We start from the raw sequence: 19,794 nt of genomic DNA, 5'->3' as shown, positions 1-19,794 counted from the left end.
AAAGCAGCCGAGGCATGGGGCTTCTTTCAGATAATGAACCATGGAATTCCAATGTCTGTTATGTAAGATCAAATATGGACATAACACATATCATCATAAAGTAATTGATGATTAGCTTAATATCAATCCTAGTTTAACATGGATACAAACAGTAAATCAATACTAGTGACTTAATGAAGTAGTGTATCAATTCATTAAGGATAGTAATCCATTGCTTAGTCGACAAGAAAGGCCATAAGTTGTGATACATTAGGAATCTAATAGTGAAACCTAAACCGACAAGGAATGCTTTAATGGGAAGCTTCTTGAGGTTTAAGTCTCATATATATATACAGATGAATTGGTCCCTGATTACTACCACGACTATTGCATAAGTTCTGTCCATTGAGAAGCAAGTTGGTAAGTAACAGAAGACCACATTCAGTGATCGAGTTAAGCAGTTGCATAAGATGGAATCCATGTCTGTTATTGCTGAAGGTAAACCTTAATCCTTTTATGATTGTTGTGCATATGTTGTGAGCATGTAACTATGGTTTTACAATTGGTATCAGAGCATAGGCTCACAAATATGAAAAATCGTTTTAGGGTTTTGCAAAACGAACATAAAATTTTTAAGGGTTTTTTGCTTTACGGGTCAAGTAACTGATCAGGTTACTGACCGAGTCACTGGTCATGTAACTGATCAGGTACCTGACCAAGTAAGTAACTGACCAGGTAACTGACCAAATAACTGGTCAGGTACCTGATCAAGGTAAGTTACTTAAGTCGACTGCTGCATCTGGTTAATTATAAAATTCACGCTTCCGCTATGATTTTTTAGCAGCAAATTGGGGAAAAAGCAAAAACAGGTTTTTTCTGTGAAAATTGTTTTCGATTCATAGCATGATAATTAAGTTTTGATTGTGCCCAAGAACCCTAGTTGCATTCCCGGCGTGCGTTAGGCTAGAGTAGATGGTGACCGGATGAAATTTACAATTTCTTGATTGTTCTGTGGTTTCTTGGAATCGAATCAATTTTGGTTATGCTTGAATATGCATGTTGAATTGATTGATGATATGGTATTGTATCTGTGATTGTGTAAAATTGTATGAAGAACAGAAATCTCCCAGATTTTGTTTACACGTTAAAGTTGACAGATACAAGAGCTTAATTTTCTTACAATGATGAATCTGGATAGAATGTAAAGTAAAAGAGCTCATATGTTTTGTGGTTTTCTGTTGGCATAAGTGATTATGATGCACAAAGCATCCTTCATTGATGTTGGCAGAAAACATTGATCAGGTACGTGTAACTGGTCAAGTAACTGACCAAGTAACTGTACCTGATCGAGTAACAAAACTGAAATTGTGTTTTGTGTTTTAAAACTATGCTTCAGTTTTATCTTTCAAAGAAGTGGTTAAGTATGGTTTTAGAATACAAAACAGCAGTATGCATGCTTGATGAAAATAAATACGGATACTTAGAAATTTTTCTTCTGTCTAAAGATGTGGATAAATTTCTTTGGATAACTTGTTTTCATTGAACATGGCATATTGATAAAGAACTCCAGGATATTAAGTTTCTGCTCAAAAGTGATGCTTAATATTGTTTTTGTTATGGACTGACATGAATGCAAGTATGGTTGTTTAGGTTTTCTGTATGTTCTTGTTTTGGTTACTTAAAGCTAAATAAAACACAGAAAACTTAAACATATTTTCTTTACAAACTGAGAACTCACTCGAATTTTTGTTTTGCTCCTTAGGTAACTCTTACATGAACTTGAACAGTGTCTTGATGTTAACTGGAACCAACTATAGAGCTTGGCTAGACTCTGTGGAAAATTATATGGGAATGCATGAGAACATAGACTACTGCTTTACTGAGAATAAGCCTGAAGAGTTAAATGAAAAGAGCACCAAGAAAGATACTGACCTTTACAAGAAGTGGCATAGATCCAATAGAATGGCTAAGAACCTCATCAGAACATCTATGTCTAAGACTGTCAGGGGAAGTATAGAAGAGCCTGAGCTAGCATCAGATTTTCTGGAACTCATAGGTGCTAAGTTTAAAGAAAGTGAAAAAGCAGAAGCAGCTAGGCTGACTAAGGAGTTTCATGATTTGAAGTACATGGGTTCAGGGGGAGTTAGAGAGCATATTATGAAGATGATCAATATAAATGGCAGACTCAGGGAACTCTTAATGGGGGTTAGGGATGAGCAAGTAGTGCATTATGCACTACATTCCTTGCCTAACAGTTTTAGTCATCTTAGGACCAGTTACAACTCTCAAAAGGGAAACTGGACTCTAGATGAACTTATATCCATCTGTGTGGATGAGGAATCTAGGATCAAGGAAGAAAAGGAACCTGCTACAACCATTAACCTCATTGAGAAGCCTAAAAGGAAAAAGCCCCAGAACAAGCTCAAGCCTACCAAAGCCATAACTAAGAGTTCAACAGCTGCAGTGGCCAAGGAAAACAGGCCATTCAGGTTCAAGTGCTACTTTTGCAAAAGAGTAGGACACATGAAAAAGGACTGCACTGGCTATAAGAATTGGTTAGCCAAAAAGGGTAAGATTTTTTCTAATACAGTTTTTTCCTTAGAAATTAATCTTATAAATGTTGAACCACAGTCTTGGTGGATAGATTCAGGCTCACCTATTCATATTACTAATTCTTTGCAGGGATTCATAAGGAGGAGAATCCCAAAAAGTGATGAAGTGAACCTGTGTGTAGGCAACGGCATGAGAGTGGCAGTCAAGGCTATTGGAACCTTAAAGCTCGATTTAGGATTAGGAAAATTATTAGTTCTGGACAATGTTTTTTATGTACCTTCCATGAGAAGGAATTTGGTTTCAGTTTCTCTTTTAGTAAAATCTGGTTGTAGACTTGTTATGGATAGTAATGAAATTCTTATTTCTAAAAATTATGTTCAAATTGGTTCTGGTGTTATTATGAATGATTATTTACAGTTAAATTGTTCAATGGCTCAACAAGAAATTTTACTTGTTGAAAATAACACCAACAGTACTAGCACTTTAACAGGTGTTAAAAGAACCAAACTAAATGAAAAGTCTGCATTTTTATGGCATAGAAGACTCGGCCATGTTTCAAAAGAGAGACTGAAAATTTTGGTGAAAAACAACATCCTAAATGAACTTGATTTTTCTGATCTAACAGATTGTGTTGAATGCTTTAAGGGAAAAATAACTAATACTAGAAAGAAGACTGCATATAGAAGCCAAAGTTTATTAGAACTCATACACACTGATATATGTGGACCATTTAGGCATCAAACTATCTGTGGGAATGTGTATTTTATCACATTCATTGATGATTTTTCTAGATACAGTTATGTTTATCTACTTTCAGAAAAGGCACAAGCATTGAAAGCTTTTCAAATCTTTAAGTCTGAGGTAGAAAATCAACTAGAAAAGAAAATCAAAACAGTAAGATCAGATAGAGGGGGTGAGTTCTATGGCAAGTACACTGAATCCGGCCAACAAAAGGGTCCATTTGCCTTGTTTTTGCAAGACAATGGAATTAAAGCTCAATATACAACACCCTATAACCCACAACAGAATGGTGTTGCAGAGAGAAAGAATAGGACTCTTTTGAACATGGTTAGATGTATGATGTGTACAACAGGTTTGCCTAAATTTCTGTGGGGTGAGGCTTTAAAAACTGCAAATTATATTTGCAACAGAACACCTAGCAAAGCCATAGAAAATACTGCTTTTGAGCTTTGGTATGGCAGAAAACCTAGTCTTCATCACTGCCATGTTATGGGATGTCATGCAGAAGCTAGGATTTATAATCCAAGCTTGAATAAACTTGATCCTAAGACAGTTAGTTGCTATTTTATAGGTTATCCAGATAAATCTAAAGGCTATAAATTATATTCTGCTCATCATTCACCTAGAATTTTTGAAACACATCAAGTAAAGTTTCTAAGTGAAAAAGTTCACAATACAAACCTTGAGGATTTAACCTCAGATTTTGAGGAAATTGTGTCGGATGAGAATATAAGTGTTGTATTGCCTTTAGAACAAGATGTAACTGATCGAGTCACTGGTCGAGTAACTGACCACGTAACTGTCCCTGATCAAGTAACCGGTCGTGTAACTGGTCATGTCACTGACCATGTAACTGACCACGTAACTGTACCTGGTCATGTAACTGACCATGTAACTGGTCAAGTACCTGTCACTGGTCAAGTCACTGACCAAGAAACTGTCGCTGGACAAGTAACTAACCATGTCACTGGTCAAGTAACTAACCAAGTAACTGTCACTGGTCAAGTAACTGACCCTGTAACTGATCAAGTCTCTGTCAACCCTCAGCCTAGAAGATCACAGAGAGCAAGAAAACCAACTTATGGGGGGGAAGATAGTGACTACATTGTTTATCTGCAAGAAGCAGAAATTGAAATGGACTGTGCAGAGGACAATGATCCAACTACATTTAACCAGGCTATTGAAAGTAATGAATCTCACCAATGGCAGCTAGCAATGGAAGCAGAAATTGATTCCATGAGCCAAAATGCAGTTTGGGAATTAGTTGAACCTGACCCTAATCAGAAACCTATAGGTTGTAAATGGGTTTTCAAAACCAAAAGAGATGCAAATGGCAATGTAGAGAGACATAAAGCAAGATTAGTTGCCAAGGGTTTTACACAGAAGGAGGGCATTGATTTTACTGAGACTTTTTCTCCAGTTTCTACAAAAGACTCGTTTAGGATAATCATGGCTTTAGTGGCTCACTTTGATATGGAGCTACACCAAATGGATGTTAAGACAGCCTTTTTGAATGGTGAACTAGATGAAGTAATTTATATGAAGCAGCCAGAAGGTTTTGTGCAAGCTGGAAGTGAAAACTTAGTATGCAGGTTAAGAAAAGCAATTTATGGCCTTAAACAAGCTTCTAGACAGTGGTACAAGAAATTTGATTCTGTGATTTCTACTTTTGGATTTACAGAGAATCTTGTTGATGAGTGTGTTTACTTGAAGACAATTGGAAACAATTTTATTTTCCTAGTACTCTATGTCGATGATATACTTTTGGCTAGCAGTAATTTTAAACTGCTTAAAGACACCAAGAGCTTTCTGTCAAAGAATTTTGACATGAAAGACTTAGGAGAAGCATCCTATGTACTAGGCATTGAGATTAAAAGAGATAGAGCACAGAGACTACTTGGTTTGTCTCAACAGAATTATATCACCAAAGTTTTGAAGAGATTTGGTATGGAGAAGTGTGCAGCTGGAGAAGTCCCCATGTCCAAGGGTGATAAACTAACCAAGAAGCAAAGTTCCAAAAGTGATGTTGAGAAAGAAAATATGGAGTCAAAGCCTTATGCTAGACTTGTAGGAAGTCTCATGTATGCACAAGTCTGCACTAGGCCAGACTTGTCTTTTGCAGTAGGGATTTTATCGAGATTCCAGTCTAATCCAGGCCATGAACATTGGGTAGCTGGGAAGAAAGTGTTGAGGTACCTGCAGAAAACAAAGAATCACATGCTAGTTTATAGGCAAGTGGAGGATCTGAAACTCGTTGGATTTTCAGATTCTGATTTCGCAGGGAACTATCCAGACTCCAAGAAGTCAACTTGTGGATATGTGTACATGCTAGCAGGAGGTGCAGTTGCTTGGAAAACCATGAAGCAAACACTAGTTTCAACCTCCACCATGCAAGCTGAATTTATTGCAGTATATGAAACTGTGTGTGAAGGACTTTGGATCAGGAATTTCTTGATGCAGACCAAAGTGTTAAGTCACATTGTGGCAGGCACACTTGTGATTTATTGTGATAATGAAGCAGCTGTTTTCTTCAGTAAGAACAGTAAAATGTCAAATAATTCTAAACACATTGATTTAAAGTATTACAGTGTTAGAGAAAGGGTTAAGCATGGTGAGATAGCTGTTTTGAGCATTGACACGAATTCGCAGCTAGCAGACCCCTTCACCAAGGCCTTGTCAGTAGCAGCATTCCAGAAACATACAGCCAGCATTGGAGTTTTAGCTAATCTAGATGCTTAGGTTCAGTATAGAGTTAATCCAGTTGGAGCAATTTAAATTTTTAAAGTTTTTGAGTTCTTGTATTTTTTAGTTGTGATCTTTTGACTTTATTTATCACAACTTATTTGTAATGACAAATTTTATTATTAATAAATTTTGAGGTATTTTCAGATTCTGGTTATTGCTGCAGTTTTTGTTGAATGTTCTGAAAATTATCGATTTTGTGTTTAAAGTTATACTTGCTATCAGATGGCTTAAATCATGTGAAGCATGATGTTAAGGTTCAAGCAATATTTTTAAGCCATCAGTGTTCAGTGAATTTGCTTGAGTTTCTGGTTTTAGAAACATAAAGTAGGACCTAATATATGTTTACTTGTTGATACACATTAACATATATTATATCACTTCTGGTTGAACATATGTGGATTGCAGAAGCTTGTGTTAGTGGTTTTGAAACTCTGCATTTTTGTTAAAATGTATACTGTTTCTTGCTCTGCATAAGTAACTGTGATCTGACCATGTTGGAATGGATTTTCGATTTGAGTTTGTTATCTGGCGCGCACTTCAGTAAGTTAAGTAGGTTTTGATGTTCTCTGGTGCAAATCATCGAGCATGATATGTGTGAGTCCAAGGGGGAGATTGTAAGATCAAATATGGACATAACACATATCATCATAAAGTAATTGATGATTAGCTTAATATCAATCCTAGTTTAACATGGATATAAACAGTAAATCAATACTAGTGACTTAATGAAGTAGTGTATCAATTCATTAAGGATAGTAATCCATTGCTTAGTCGACAAGAAAGGCTATAAGTTGTGATACATTAGGAATCTAATAGTGAAACCTAAACCGACAAGGAATGCTTTAATGGGAAGCTTCTTGAGGTTTAAGTCTCATATATATATACAGATGAATTGGTCCCTGATTACTACCACGACTATTGCATAAGTTCTGTCCATTGAGAAGCAAGTTGGTAAGTAACAGAAGACCACATTCAGTGATCGAGTTAAGCAGTTGCATAAGATGGAATCCATGTCTGTTATTGCTGAAGGTAAACCTTAATCCTTTTATGATTGTTGTGCATATGTTGTGAGCATGTAACTATGGTTTTACATGTTATGGAGGAGGTGCTGAAGGAGTTCGACGATGCAGAAATGTGAGTGCATGGTTTTTTTTTTTTCGGTTGGGTATGTGTGACACGTCAATATCTATCGATATATGCACATAAGAAAGGAAAAAAAAAAACTTGGCATAATTTTCTTCTATAAGTCTCCCTCACTTTTACTTCGGTCGTGTTCTTTGGTCTTTTCTCCCAAGTTGTGTCACAACTTTTGAGTTTGGTTACTTGCGTCTTGGGCAATGATTTTGAATCGCGTGAGATATTATTCAACCAACTGTTTCCCAACCCCAAAACCTCATCATCTTCAACCACCCAAAACCCTCTCGGTCTCGGAGAACCCACCTTCCATAGTTGATAGGATCAAGCAATGTCGTACTCAAACAGAGCTAGAACAGATATGTGCTTCAATGATGAAGACCAATACAATCCAAGACTCCTTCTTTACCAACCAACTCATCACCGCCTGTTCCTCTCTTTCCCGCCTAGACCACGCAGCTTTAGCCTTTTCCCACATCCAAAACCCAAACGTCTTCGTCTACAACGCAATGATCAAAGCCTTTGTTCACTGCGGACACCCGTTTCAGGGTTTAGGCTGTTACGTCAATATGTTGCGGAACGGGGTCTTCCCTACCAGCTATACGTTTCCGTCTTTGATCAAGGCTTGTGCCTCGGTTTCTGTGATGGGTTTTGGAGAAGCTGTACATGGCTGTGTTTGGAAAAGTGGGTTTGATTCACATGTGTTTGTGCAGACTGCTTTGATTGATTTGTATTCGAAGCTGGGACGAATTGGTGAAGCGCAGAAGGTGTTCGATGAAATGCCTGAGAGAGATGGTTTTGCTTGGACTACAATGGTTTCTTCTCATGCTCGTGTAGGGGATATGAGGTCGGCGAGGACATTGTTTGATGTGATGATGGAAAGGTGTATAGCTAATTCGGCTACTTGGAATACTATGATCGACGGCTATGCGAGACTTGGTGATGTGGAGTCTGCAGAGTTGTTGTTTAATCAAATGCCAACCAGGGATTTGATCTCGTGGACAGCTATGATCAATTGTTATTCTCAGAACAGGAAATTTGGAGAAGCATTAGCAGTGTTTAATGATATGAGGTTGAATGGGGTCAGTCCTGATGCGGTGACCATGTCGACTGTTATTTCGGCTTGTGCTCATCTCGGAGCTCTAGACTTGGGGAAAGGGATTCACTTTTATGTAACGCAGAATGGGTTTGATCTTGATGTTTATATTGGGTCTGCGTTGATTGATATGTATGCGAAATGTGGCACATTGGACAGGGCTCTTGTTGTTTTCTTTAACTTGACGGATAAGAACTTGTTCTGTTGGAATTCAGTGATTGAAGGGCTTGCAGCTCATGGATATGCCAAAAAAGCACTAGCAATGTTTAGCAAGATGGAGAGAGAGAAGATCAAGCCAAATGGGATTACTTTTATAAGTGTTTTAAGTGCCTGCACTCATGCCGGGCTTGTTGAAGAAGGCCGTAGGAGATTTTTAAGCATGACCCAAGATTATTCCATCTCTCCTGGAGTTGAACACTATGGATGCATGGTGGATCTATTAAGCAGAGCTGGCTTGCTCGAAGATGCGTTAGAGTTGATAAGAAGCATGAAACTAAAACCAAACTTTGTTATCTGGGGTGCCTTGTTGGGTGGATGTAAACTTCATAGAAATCTGGAGATTGCTAAAGTTTCAGTCAATGAATTGATGGTATTGGAGCCAGAAAATAGTGGGCATTACAACCTTATAGTTAACATGTATGCCGAAGTCAATCGATGGGGAGAAGTTGCAGACGTACGAGCAATTATGAAGCAACTGGGAGTAGAAAAAACATCTCCTGGGTCCAGTTGGATTGAAATTGAAAGAAAAATCCATACGTTTTCAGCATCTGACAAATCTCATGCAGCTTCTGGTGAAATTTACTTGTTTCTTGCGGAATTATATGGGCAGCTGAAGCTTGATGTTTATCTTCCTGAACTTGGCTCTGACTTGTAGAACTCCAGTATTTAAGTGTGAAATTGCCATCCAGATAGTAATGACTGATGGGTTGGAAAGTGAAGAAAGTAGTATGCACGCATGAAAGTCACTTATTTGCAGTACTAAGAAACTAGGAGAAGGCTTCAGGTTGAATGCTGATCCTCAGAGCCATACTAGAGACATAAGTCTTGGCTACACCCCATGAGAGAGCACATGGTAATTGGTAATGTATATTCTCAGATTTTTATTTATTTATGTATATATTTTTTGGGTGGGGGGTTATTTTGTGCCCAATTTATTCTGCCGCTTCTTCTTTCCTAACCATTGAATGGTGAGGCCACATAAAAGTGATCCCTGACAAACATAGTGGATGTTGGCAGGTTGAATACAGTACAGTTGTAATGCTTTATGACACAAGTTTCAGATGAAATATGGTTTGAGAAACATAAGCAAGAAATCCCATGGGTGGGCTCATCATGAATTAGGTCAGGGTGGCTGGTTGTGTTGACATCCGGCAGAAAATGCTTGTTTTATGCCTTGGGGTAGTGGCCACAGCTCATATTCATTTAGTAATTCTACACCTTCATTCTTGGACCTCACTTTACTAGACTACATGCTAATCCATGCTTCGGGGATTGGATTGCATGGCTCCAATATAGGTGAGTACATAGAAAATCTGGTCTATTGAATTCTTTTGCAATAGTTCATATACATATGTGTTTACCTTCTGATGTGATCTTTGTCAAATGAAATTATTTCAGAAATTTTATTTTCCATCACAATAAGCTGAAGTGAAAAATGATTGAGGAACTTATAAATGCCAATCATTTTTGTTCATCACTATCATCTGAGTTTTATTTCAATGGAACTCTCTGACTTTTATAACTTGAAAGATGAGAAGGAATTTGTCATAGTTAGAAAACATCTGTCATATGTACAAACATCTCTTGTATTTTGTGGGCTTATCTTTCTCCGGGACATGTTTACTCTAGATCCTCCTTTTTTTTTTTTTTTTACTCTAGATCCTCCTAAACAAACAAAAGGTATTAACTTTATAAAATAATAAAATACTTTTTGAAACTGCATTTTATTAGAAAAGCCGAGGATGAGCTAAAAATACTGTCCAAACTAACATTGAGGGAGTAATGACATGTTGATATAAACAGAAATATTTTACCCCCTGATGAACTGCATTGTAGGACATCTGGTTTTGACAATTCAAAACCACCAGATTTTCCACAGGACAGTCACTAGCATGGCCTCAGTGCAGTCTGAAGTTAGGCAGTGCAGAGCTACCATGTTGAACATTAACTCTGTAATACCTGGTATATTCTCCGTAGAGGGTGTCCCTGTATATTGGCGGATTGAACTCAGATAGAAGCTCCTTTATAGGTCCATATGGCTTGACACGTTTGTCACTATCCACGGGAACGAAGAAAGACACAACTGATATCTGTGGCTTGACAAGTGAGGTAGCGAGCACTCTATGTTGCACACTCTTGAACTTGTTATTAGTAACTAGCTGTTTACAAGCACCAGAAAAAAAATTTAGAAGTAATACAGTAGTAACAGTCAACTTAAACCATTAACATCTGAGTATTATAGCCTGGTATATGAGATTAATCATAATATATCGGAGATCTATAACCTTTTTGTTTTTGTGTTTGTTTCTCAGGATGTATTGAAGACAAAACATGTAAGAACAGAGCTCAGTACCTGCATAAGTCACCAAGATTTGCTACAAAAGCTCCATTCACTGGTGGCACATCAACCCATTGATCTTTATGGAAGACTTGGAGGCCCCCAATCTCGTCTTGCAGAACTAAGGTAAGAAATGAGGGGTCTGAATGTTTGATTGTTCCTAGAGTCAAATCGGGCTCAGGGAAAGTTGGATAATAGTGGCATGACAATGAGAAAGATTTCAAGCACCCCATGTGTGCCTGGTGATCTTTGCTAAGCCCCAAGGCTTTCTAATAGTAATTCGGGTAGCACTTTCTGAAGTTCTATCAAGTTTTTGATATACTCACTCATTTCACATCTGCAACACTATGTTCAAAACTCAAATTAAATATATATATATATATATAACTACATATATAACTACAAAGGCTTAGTTAATAGTATGGGTTCTAGAGGTAAAATAAAGTACCTGCACACTTGTGGCAGTGCCCCAAAGTCCCAATTATCATCGACGGCTCTGCAGAATAGTGTCTCTCCAATCTGCTCCTGATTTTGCACACAATTTCGGATCTCCACTGCCATTAAAGTTGACCTGCTTCTTAAAGTCACGAGAGTACAGCTCCATCTTGTCTTCTGGGGCCTGCTCATGGAATCTACGAATACTATCAAGCATCTCCTCCATAGCAGCAAGTGGAACTCCATGGTTAACTATTTGAAAGAAACCCCATGTTTCACATGCATCTTTAAGTGCATTGACCATTTCCTCTAGACTGATCATTCCCGATGCCTTTGAGATCAATGACTGGGATCTGAAGTTTGACACCATTTTCTGGTGTTGTGTACTTTACAGTCTCTGGTGGGTGGATGAAGATTCTGGGAATCCTGGTCACCCCGGAGGTATTGGCATCTCTCTTTAAAACTGGTTGTTGAAGTGTCTAAATATTGTCCTGTCTTTTGTGTGTTGGTCGAATTTCAATATGCGTCATGTGTCATTTCATTTTATTCAGTGTCTGTCCAGTTTGGTTACTGATGCCAAGTTCTATCAAATTGTCTTTGAAAATCGTAATTGTATCTGCAGGCCGGATGGTAACTTAATAGTTACCAATGTTTTCCTTGTCATCCACATTATTTATTAGAGATTAACCCACTTCTTCTTCCTGATGGTGAATGGCTAGCTAGCAAATAGAGATGTGTCAATGCAGTAGTTTGAAACGAGGAAAGGCAGAGCTACTGATAACTCTATAATAGGTAGTATGCTCGTTGTCCCTGTAAATAGGTGGATTGTTCTTAGGTAGAAGCTCCTTGATTGACCCATATGGCTTGCGTTTGGCATAGCACTAGGAGTGAAAAATGTTGCTACTGATATTTGAGGCCTCAAAAGTGGTGTAGCCATACGTGCTCCACATTCTTGAACTTGTTATTAGTAACGAGCTGTAATCCAAATTACAGCACATGATCAATATAGATAACTATGGGGGACTATAGTCTTGTGTCTTTGTATTGTTAAATTGAGGATCTAGATCGGAGTCTAGTTCTTATCACTGAAACCCCAGATTCTAGTTTATGGCTTTCAGCTCCATCTTTTGGGCCTTGGGCTGCTATTTAACTAAGTATTAGTTATTTATATTTTCAATAAATTTCCCTACTTGTTTTTAGGGAACTAAGCACTTGTGCAATCTAGGGGTCTCTAGTGTCTTTGGAGTAGTACCAAATGAGGATTCACGCTATTTTTCTATGTAATATGATGGTCTAATGAGTGGACCTACTGCCTATATACCACCGTGGGTACTACCACACCTTCTTGTCTGTCACTACTTGAGATGACAACGGAATGATATGTTACGGCCACTCTGGCTTGAGATGAATATATTTACGTCCCTTTGGGTTGATTCAAAACAACTGTTATTATTCAGTTAAATGAAATATTCAACAGATCATACACTCAACTTTAGAAAAAGAGAGTTCCGCTAGTACACAAGAGTTGAAATTAAACATAGGTATGGCCACATAATCAATACGTCCATATATCACTTTCAAGTTTCGATATAATTGTCGCACACCAACATGGACTCAGTACAATATATAAATTGATGGAATGCAAAGTTCACCATTGGCCTTTCATGTAACTTATAGTTTATACTTTTTCATGTATTCACCGAATTTGACTTCGCTATAAATCGGTGGATTGTTTTCCGATATAAGTTCTTTTATCGGCCCGTATGGTTTTTGGAGGTCATCCGTACCCAAAAAACATGCAATTGAGATACGAGGCTCGACGGTTGGTTTCATCAAAACTCTATGCTCCACGCTCTTGAACTTGCCATTTGTAATGATCTACACAAATCAAAGCAAAATAAATAAGAATAACGCTACATGTACCACAACAAAATCAGAATATACGACCCTAATGGTGGGACTAAATTTATAGTTTTATTGAACTAATTAGTAATTAAAGGCTATGGTGCTCTCCACTGCCAAATGAAAAAAAAAAAGATATATAAATTAAAAGTATGGCTAGCGATAATTTACCATAATGACTTCATGAGCATGCAACAACTTGTTGCAAATTAGTCATAGTGATGATGATCAAAAGCATGTCTAGCTATGACCCTAATTATGAGTAGCAATATATGATTAAAATTTCATTAAGCAAACACTGCTACACCACCTGCATCATGTCAGCAATATTTGCTAGCAAAGCTCCCTTCACTGGGGGAACATCAATCCAAACATTTTGATGAAAAACTTGTAGGCCGCCAACACTGTCTTGAAGGAGCAAGGTAAGAAACGAGAGGTCCGAATGCTTGGTTCCGCCCATAGTCAAATGCGGTTCAGGGCAAATCGGGAAATAGTGGCACGCCAGTGACCTCGATTTGAAGCACCCTGTGCTTGCAAGATAATCACTATTGAGACCTAAAGCTTCTGAAAATAACTCGGATAACTTCTCTTGCACTCCATCGATGTGTTTCATATACTCACTAACTTCTCGTCTGCAAAATGATGTCAATGTCTTATTTACTAGAAATAAATAAACGTAATGCTCGATCGAGTAAACAAATTTAGTGAGTACAGTAGCGGAACATCACCTGCACACTTGCGGTATTGCTTCAAAGCTTTCTGGGTCTTCCAGGACCTTGCATGACAAGGTATCCCTCCAGTCAGCTGGCGTCGACACCTTCAAATCTCCATTGCTGAAGAAGTTAACCTTCTGCGTAAAATCACGCGAGTACCACTTCACCTTCTCCTCCTGGGGCAGCTCATGAAACCCTCGGATACTTTTCTGGATCCCCTCCATAACATTAAGCGGAATTCCATGGTTCACCAACTGAAAGAAGCCCCATGACTCAGCTGCTTTGTTTATGTCATTGACGATTTCTTTTCGCCTCTCGCTGTTATCAAAACCGCTGAGATCAATCACCGGAACTTGAAGGTTGCGAATTTTCTGATGTTGCTCATCATCTTCTGGAAATGCCGAGTTTAGTAGATTCTCCGGAGGGTGTATGAACATGCTTGGGAGCTTGGTCACCCCAGCGTCTGCAATTCCTTTGACGCCAGCTTTGCTTTCGTCGAATGCTTTCAGCTCCTTCTCACGCTGATCACAATCCACAACTGCTGCCATGTTTTGGTGTTTAGATTGTAAACCAAGAACAAGTTTGCAAGTTGAAGATGAGAGTAGCTGCCTCATATATAGGTGTAGTCGGCCAAGATTATTAAATCTATATTGACTGTCAATCAATAATTGACACATTCGGACAAAGACTAAGATAAAGATGACTTGATTACAAAGGTGGGTGGCCAGCCGGGCCAGGGCAAAATACAATAACGTCCTTCTATACCAACTCCCCCCTGTCGGCCGGTCCTATCTACACTTACTTTTCTTTTTTAACGATCGACAACATTTCTGGTATAGGTAGTGAGTGTTGAGTGTGTCGTTTTCCGAGATGCTCAGGGTGGGTTGAGAGGTGCTATGGCTGTTGGTCAAGTTGGGAATCTCTCCCCAAGATCTGTTGCAGCGCTAGCACTGCTGCATGGTCTCAGGTTTAAAATTCATGACAGTTTCGGTATAACCTGGAAATAGAAGGGATGCTTTAACAGTTTCGGTATTAGTTCACTGCATGCCAATATGCTAGTATTTAAAAGTATTTTCTTCTGAAATTTAGAAATCAAACTATAAACATAAACACGCAACTTATCTGCTGTCAAATTTCCAGGCTATTGTTTGCATGCTTGCATTGAATATATATGTAAGACATGATCAAAGTGCTTGGTTTATCTGCATATTGCTCTTTCTCCTTTCCATATAAAATACGCAGTAGGTTTTTCAAGTTTTCTCCCTCAGATTCTAACATACATTGTACCGTATGTTAAGATGGCAGCCAAGTAGATCCAGCCAAAACATCTTGGCTAACCATCCCCCAACAAAGTTAAGATGTCAGATGCAGACTACATGGTAGAAAAAGAAAAAGAACCGTATGCCTTTGATGACCTAAAAATCGGTGTCAAAGGGCTCTCAGACTCCGGCGGGCCAAGATTCCCATAACCTTCATCCACCCACTGGAGACTGTAAAGAACACAGCACCAGAAAATGGTGTCAAACTTCAAATCCCAATTGTTGATCTCAAGAGGCATTGGCAATGATCACGCTCGGGAAGGAATGGTGAAGGCAATTAAAGATGCATGTGAAACATGGAGGTTCTTTCAGATGGTTTACCATGGAGTTCCACTTGCTGTTATGGAGGAGATGCTTGAAGGTATTTGTAGATTTCACGAGCAGCCTGCAGAAGACAAGATGGATTTGTACTCTCGTGACTTCAAGAATTCAGTCAACTTTTATTGCAGTGGAGATCTGAAATTGCGTGCAAAATCAGCAGCAGATTGGAGAGACACCTTATCTTGCAGAGCCGTAGATGATAAATGGGACTTTGAAGCATTGCCTCGAGTGTGCAGGTATTGCGTATTTCTATTGCTCCACAGCCTATGCTATACTAGAGCCTTGAATCATTCTCAAAAAAAAAAAGAGCCTTTGTAGTATATATCCTTTTTTCTATGTATCGAGTTTTTCACAATTCATCATTTGGTTTGTTGCAGACGTGAAATAAGTGAGTATATTAAAAACTTAATTGAACTTCAAAATGTGCTATCCGAATTACCATTGGAAGCATTAGGGCTTAGCAAGGATCACCTAGCACGCATGGGGTGCTTGAAAGCTTTCTCATTGTCATGCCACTATTATCCAATTTCCCCGAGCCTGAACTGACTCTAGGCACAATCAAACACTCAGATCCCTCATTTCTTACCTTAGTCCTGCAAGACGAGATTGGAGGGCTCCAAGTTCTCCATAAGGATCAATGGGTTGACGTGCCGCCAGTGGATGGAGCATTTGTAGCAAATCTAGGTGACCTTATGCAGGTACTTCTCTGTTCTTAAATATTTGCTTCAACACATCCTGAAAAACAAAAATAAAAATAAAATCTATCATAGATTGTAAACCTGGGTATAATAATCTGGTGTTAGTAGTAGTAGTACTACTGTCTCACATCATCATCATCATGATCATATATATCCTGAGCTTTTAATTTGTTCGTATTTATGTGTCACCAGATCACACCACCACTCTCTGCATCGCCACAAACGAAGAACTATATATCACCTCAACGATGCCTCTCCCTCACTTTCTCTGGATAGTAGACACATTATTTTATGAATAGCTTTTAGCAACAGTTCATGGACCTTGCTTGCAAAGTTGGTTATGGAAAGAATAAGACTTACTGTTCTTCTGTGCAGTACTAGTACTAGAAGCTGAATCGGACCCAGTTGGAGCCAAAGAAAGCGGTGGAGATTTGACCGAGTTGGTGGTTGGATTCATCAGATTAATCGTCAGACGCGGCGGTGCTACTGACCCGGTTGAGGGAGTTGAATCGAAAGACGAGCTGAAGCTCCACCACTCAACGCTGTGGATTTATGTGTTTCCTTGGGTCAACCCGACAATCCGACATACATGAAGTCGTTGATGTTGTAGATCAAGATCGAGAGGGAAGGAGAGAATCGGATCTCTGGGTTTGGGATTCGAATATGAAACGGATAAGAAGACCTGACTCGACCCGTCAAATTCGATCCAGCAATTCACGAGGTCACCGCTCTTGAGATCGATATTGGCGACGCCGAGATAGCCGGAACCCACCACCACCGCCGCCGCTACCTTCAACCAACTCACCTTTAACTCCCGGTGAAGCAAAGACGACGACGCCACCGCCGGTGAGAGAGGGGAGGAGGGGGCTTCAGAGAGAGAGAGATGACCATAGTCATCGTGGTAGAGTATGAGAGTAATGAGACAGAGAGAGTTGTAGTGGAAATTGGTAAATTTTCCTGTAAGTGTCTTTTTACCATTTTTTTTTTTTTTTTTGAGAAAATGGCGGTGCGGCAGCCCTCAAGCCTTGATAGCCTTAATTAAAGAAACTGTCGAATACAATGGGGGGACATTGAGCCTAAACTCCTGATTACAGTAAGTAGAACATCCTGAACTACTATCCTGATTTTCTACTAAATGCTTGTACTCAACAAAGCACCAACTAGCAAAGAGCGCACTACTGGCGACTCTATTTGCTTTAACTGCATTAACGCAGCGGTGACACAACGGAAAGATAACTTGATCTGCAACCCGACTGCAGCAAAGCATAACTACCATATGCACAGCTTTCCCATTATGATGCCACCGGACACTACATCCAGTGACACTTAAATTCCCTCTGCTACTAAGAGGCAGCGACCATTTGCAAGTGCAAGGAACTCGCCGCCTACCTAGAGCAAAGTAGGCACACAAGGTGCAAAGACTGGCACACAGGCCACTGGCACACAGGCCACTGCCTCCTACCGGAACACGGTTGGAGGTTATTACCGACAAAGCAACAACTGAAAAAGGAACAAACAAACAAGCATAAAATAAAAAACAGCAGCAAAGCCAAACAGCGAAGCCCGGCCCATCCACCATCTCTCCCAAAGGCCCAAAGCAGAAGCCCACCAAGCAAGCATCGATCTGCAACCGCCGGCACCAGACCGCCCCCAAGTAGCACGACTCCGCCGCGCAGCAACCCTGAGCCGCCACATCACCACGACACTGTGCAGGCCCTTCTTCAACCCGATTGGTGCCCGAAACCCGATCCAGAACCGACCAGATCGAGATCTCAGCGACCGTCCCCCAGCCCCCAGTTGCCGCAGAGCCTTCACGGTTCGCCGCCGGCCATCCGTGTCCCAGAGCCACTCCAACTGCCCCAGAAACAACACGGAATCACACCTGCAGACCCCCGTCCAATCCCAAACCCAGATCGAACCCAGATCGAAACAGCCTCCTCCCACCTTGGACCGCCCTTCAACTCCTTAGCCCCACTGAACTCCCAAACCAACATCCTCTCCCGGACCGGAGCGCAGCGGCAAGAGCACCGCCGGCGTTCGGCCGGGAGAGATCGAGCTCACACTTTCCTCTTCTTTCTCGCGCGTGAGGCACGTTCTAGTAAAGGGGATTTACTTTCTTTTGATTGACTATTGAGCACCCAACCACCCAAGTGTCTTTTTACCATTAATTGGGGGTAAGTGGGCACACAAATCTGTTAGTGAAGTAAATTGGTATTTGTCAAGCTAAATTTGGGTTTTTTTATTATTATTATTTTTTTATTAAATCAAATTTGGGTATTTGGTCAAAAGCCCTTTCTTTATTTGCGCATCTTTCCTCCATAAGATTTCATTTTTGTATATTTACTTCGAAAAACCTAATAAACACAAAGTAAATTAAAAAATAATAAAATAATAAAAAAAAACTCTTCACCCACTCCACCCTTATGGTCAGTGAAAATCGAACCTATGACATTTATAATGTTGGAATTATAACTTACCAATAGATCACAGCTCAGCGGCAAAAGTAAATAAATAAATAGAAAATAAAATGAAGTAACAAAGATTAATATAGGAATTAACATTACAAACATCGCATAAAATACTCCTGTCAAGTAGCTACATAGTCATAACAGAGGTAATTATTGACTAAAATTCTGCAATTTCACTCTTATTCTACGACAGTGGCTGATCAATTTACTAGGCCTGGGCATAAGTCGGGGCGGGTCAGTTTGAGGCCCAAACCGACTCCGACCCGATTCCATCGGTTTGGCCCATTTTCAGACCGACAACCGAAAGTTCTTGGGCTAGGCCGAAAATTCGGTTGGGCCGAATTTCCGGTTCGGTTGTGGACTGCACCGATTCAGTCTTGGCCCATTTTCAAGGCCCATTTTACGCAAGTGTACAACTGCTTTTCAGCTATTGTATGGTTGTAGCCCATTTTTCTGAACCATTTTCAAGGCCCATTATTCATCAAGATTTTACCTGATAAATTCTAAGCATTTTCAACAATTCTAAGCAATCAAACATCTAAACAGGAAACAATTTAAACTTCAAAAGATCAACATGGACTTGTATCTCACTCCATCAGTCCATCACCACTACTTAGTTACATTCCAAACTCCAAAGACCCAAACTTGAAACAGAATAAAGTTCGATTCCATCATCACTACTTAAGTACTTAGTTACATGCCAAAGTCCCATCAGCAAGTGTCTTTTTAAGCAAATAAAATATAAAACAAAAGGAGAGTGCAGCTCCTAAACTTCACCCATCATTGATGACTCCATGCCATGTCTCCCACTCTCCATCAGAGAGTTTCAGCAGGAAAGTCATCTACAGCACATGATACCCCTGAATCTACAAGATTTCCCAAATCGGACAGTCATAATTCAACATTTGAATGAACTTCATGTCAACATACAAAGTCAAGAAATCAAAGAAATTAAAAGTTACACAAACTAACATAAAAATGTACCTGCTTCCATCTTTTCCAATTCAGAGTACTGCTCCATTTCATCCCTAGTAGGCTCTTTGAACAACGGCTTACTTGTAGCCCTCAACCAGTCATTTGAACAAACAAGGGCCTCGACCATTTTAGGGGTCAAACTTGACCTAAATGGATCC

General features: G+C 39.5%; 3 protein-coding genes across 8 annotated transcripts; 2 read left to right on the top strand and 1 right to left on the bottom strand.

The window, feature by feature from the left end:
• Positions 1 to 7,281: 7,281 nt before the first annotated feature.
• On the top strand, positions 7,282 to 11,148 carry LOC133741071 (pentatricopeptide repeat-containing protein At1g06143). 4 transcript variants are annotated; one of them, XM_062169005.1, is made up of 4 exons: positions 7,282 to 9,320; positions 9,485 to 9,763; positions 10,336 to 10,576; positions 10,780 to 11,148. In XM_062169005.1, the coding sequence occupies exon 1, from the start codon at positions 7,356 to 7,358 to the stop codon at positions 9,120 to 9,122; it is 1,767 nt and encodes a 588-aa protein (XP_062024989.1). In that variant the 5' UTR covers positions 7,282 to 7,355; the 3' UTR covers positions 9,123 to 9,320; positions 9,485 to 9,763; positions 10,336 to 10,576; positions 10,780 to 11,148. The 4 variants fall into 4 exon arrangements, with proteins under 4 accessions (XP_062024989.1, XP_062024987.1, XP_062024988.1 ...); XM_062169003.1 differs by having other exon boundaries at positions 10,304 to 10,576; XM_062169004.1 differs by having other exon boundaries at positions 7,282 to 9,327; positions 10,304 to 10,576.
• Positions 11,149 to 12,762: 1,614 nt separating this feature from the next.
• LOC133741073 (1-aminocyclopropane-1-carboxylate oxidase homolog 4-like) lies at positions 12,763 to 17,115 on the bottom strand. 3 transcript variants are annotated; one of them, XM_062169007.1, is made up of 5 exons: positions 16,554 to 17,115; positions 16,322 to 16,461; positions 13,871 to 16,230; positions 13,453 to 13,774; positions 12,763 to 13,118 (listed from the first exon to the last, which is right to left on the bottom strand). In XM_062169007.1, the coding sequence occupies exons 3-5, from the start codon at positions 14,530 to 14,532 to the stop codon at positions 12,912 to 12,914; spliced, it is 1,191 nt and encodes a 396-aa protein (XP_062024991.1). In that variant the 5' UTR covers positions 14,533 to 16,230; positions 16,322 to 16,461; positions 16,554 to 17,115; the 3' UTR covers positions 12,763 to 12,911. The 3 variants fall into 3 exon arrangements, with proteins under 3 accessions (XP_062024991.1, XP_062024993.1, XP_062024994.1); XM_062169009.1 differs by lacking the exon at positions 16,322 to 16,461 and having other exon boundaries at positions 13,871 to 15,345; positions 15,496 to 16,230; XM_062169010.1 differs by lacking the exon at positions 16,322 to 16,461 and having other exon boundaries at positions 13,871 to 15,559; positions 15,672 to 16,230.
• LOC133737763 (1-aminocyclopropane-1-carboxylate oxidase homolog 5-like) lies at positions 15,370 to 16,786 on the top strand. Its single transcript, XM_062165259.1, has 3 exons — positions 15,370 to 15,731; positions 15,873 to 15,883; positions 16,569 to 16,786. Exons 1-3 carry the CDS (start codon positions 15,370 to 15,372, stop codon positions 16,784 to 16,786), a joined length of 591 nt encoding a protein of 196 aa, XP_062021243.1.
• Positions 17,116 to 19,794: the final 2,679 nt, after the last annotated feature.

Source organism: Rosa rugosa, chromosome 3 (assembly GCF_958449725.1).
Source record: "Rosa rugosa chromosome 3, drRosRugo1.1, whole genome shotgun sequence".
NCBI classification, from domain to species: Eukaryota; Viridiplantae; Streptophyta; class Magnoliopsida; order Rosales; family Rosaceae; genus Rosa; species Rosa rugosa.
This window is presented reverse-complemented; position numbering and strand designations above follow the sequence as displayed.

Excerpts from the sequence above, each read along its gene's own strand:
- LOC133741071 (XM_062169006.1), top strand. The coding sequence starts at position 7,356 with ATGATTTTGAATCGCGTGAGATATTATTCAACCAACTGTTTCCCAACC.
- LOC133741073 (XM_062169007.1), bottom strand. The coding sequence starts at position 14,532 with ATGTGTCAATTATTGATTGACAGTCAATATAGATTTAATAATCTTGGC. Across the intron at positions 13,775-13,870 it reads GCAATACCGCAAGTGTGCAG|ACGAGAAGTTAGTGAGTATA; the intron begins GTGATGTTCCGC and ends ATCATTTTGCAG. Across the intron at positions 13,119-13,452 it reads ATATTGCTGACATGATGCAG|ATCATTACAAATGGCAAGTT; the intron begins GTGGTGTAGCAG and ends TGATTTGTGTAG.
- LOC133737763 (XM_062165259.1), top strand. The coding sequence starts at position 15,370 with ATGGTGTCAAACTTCAAATCCCAATTGTTGATCTCAAGAGGCATTGGC.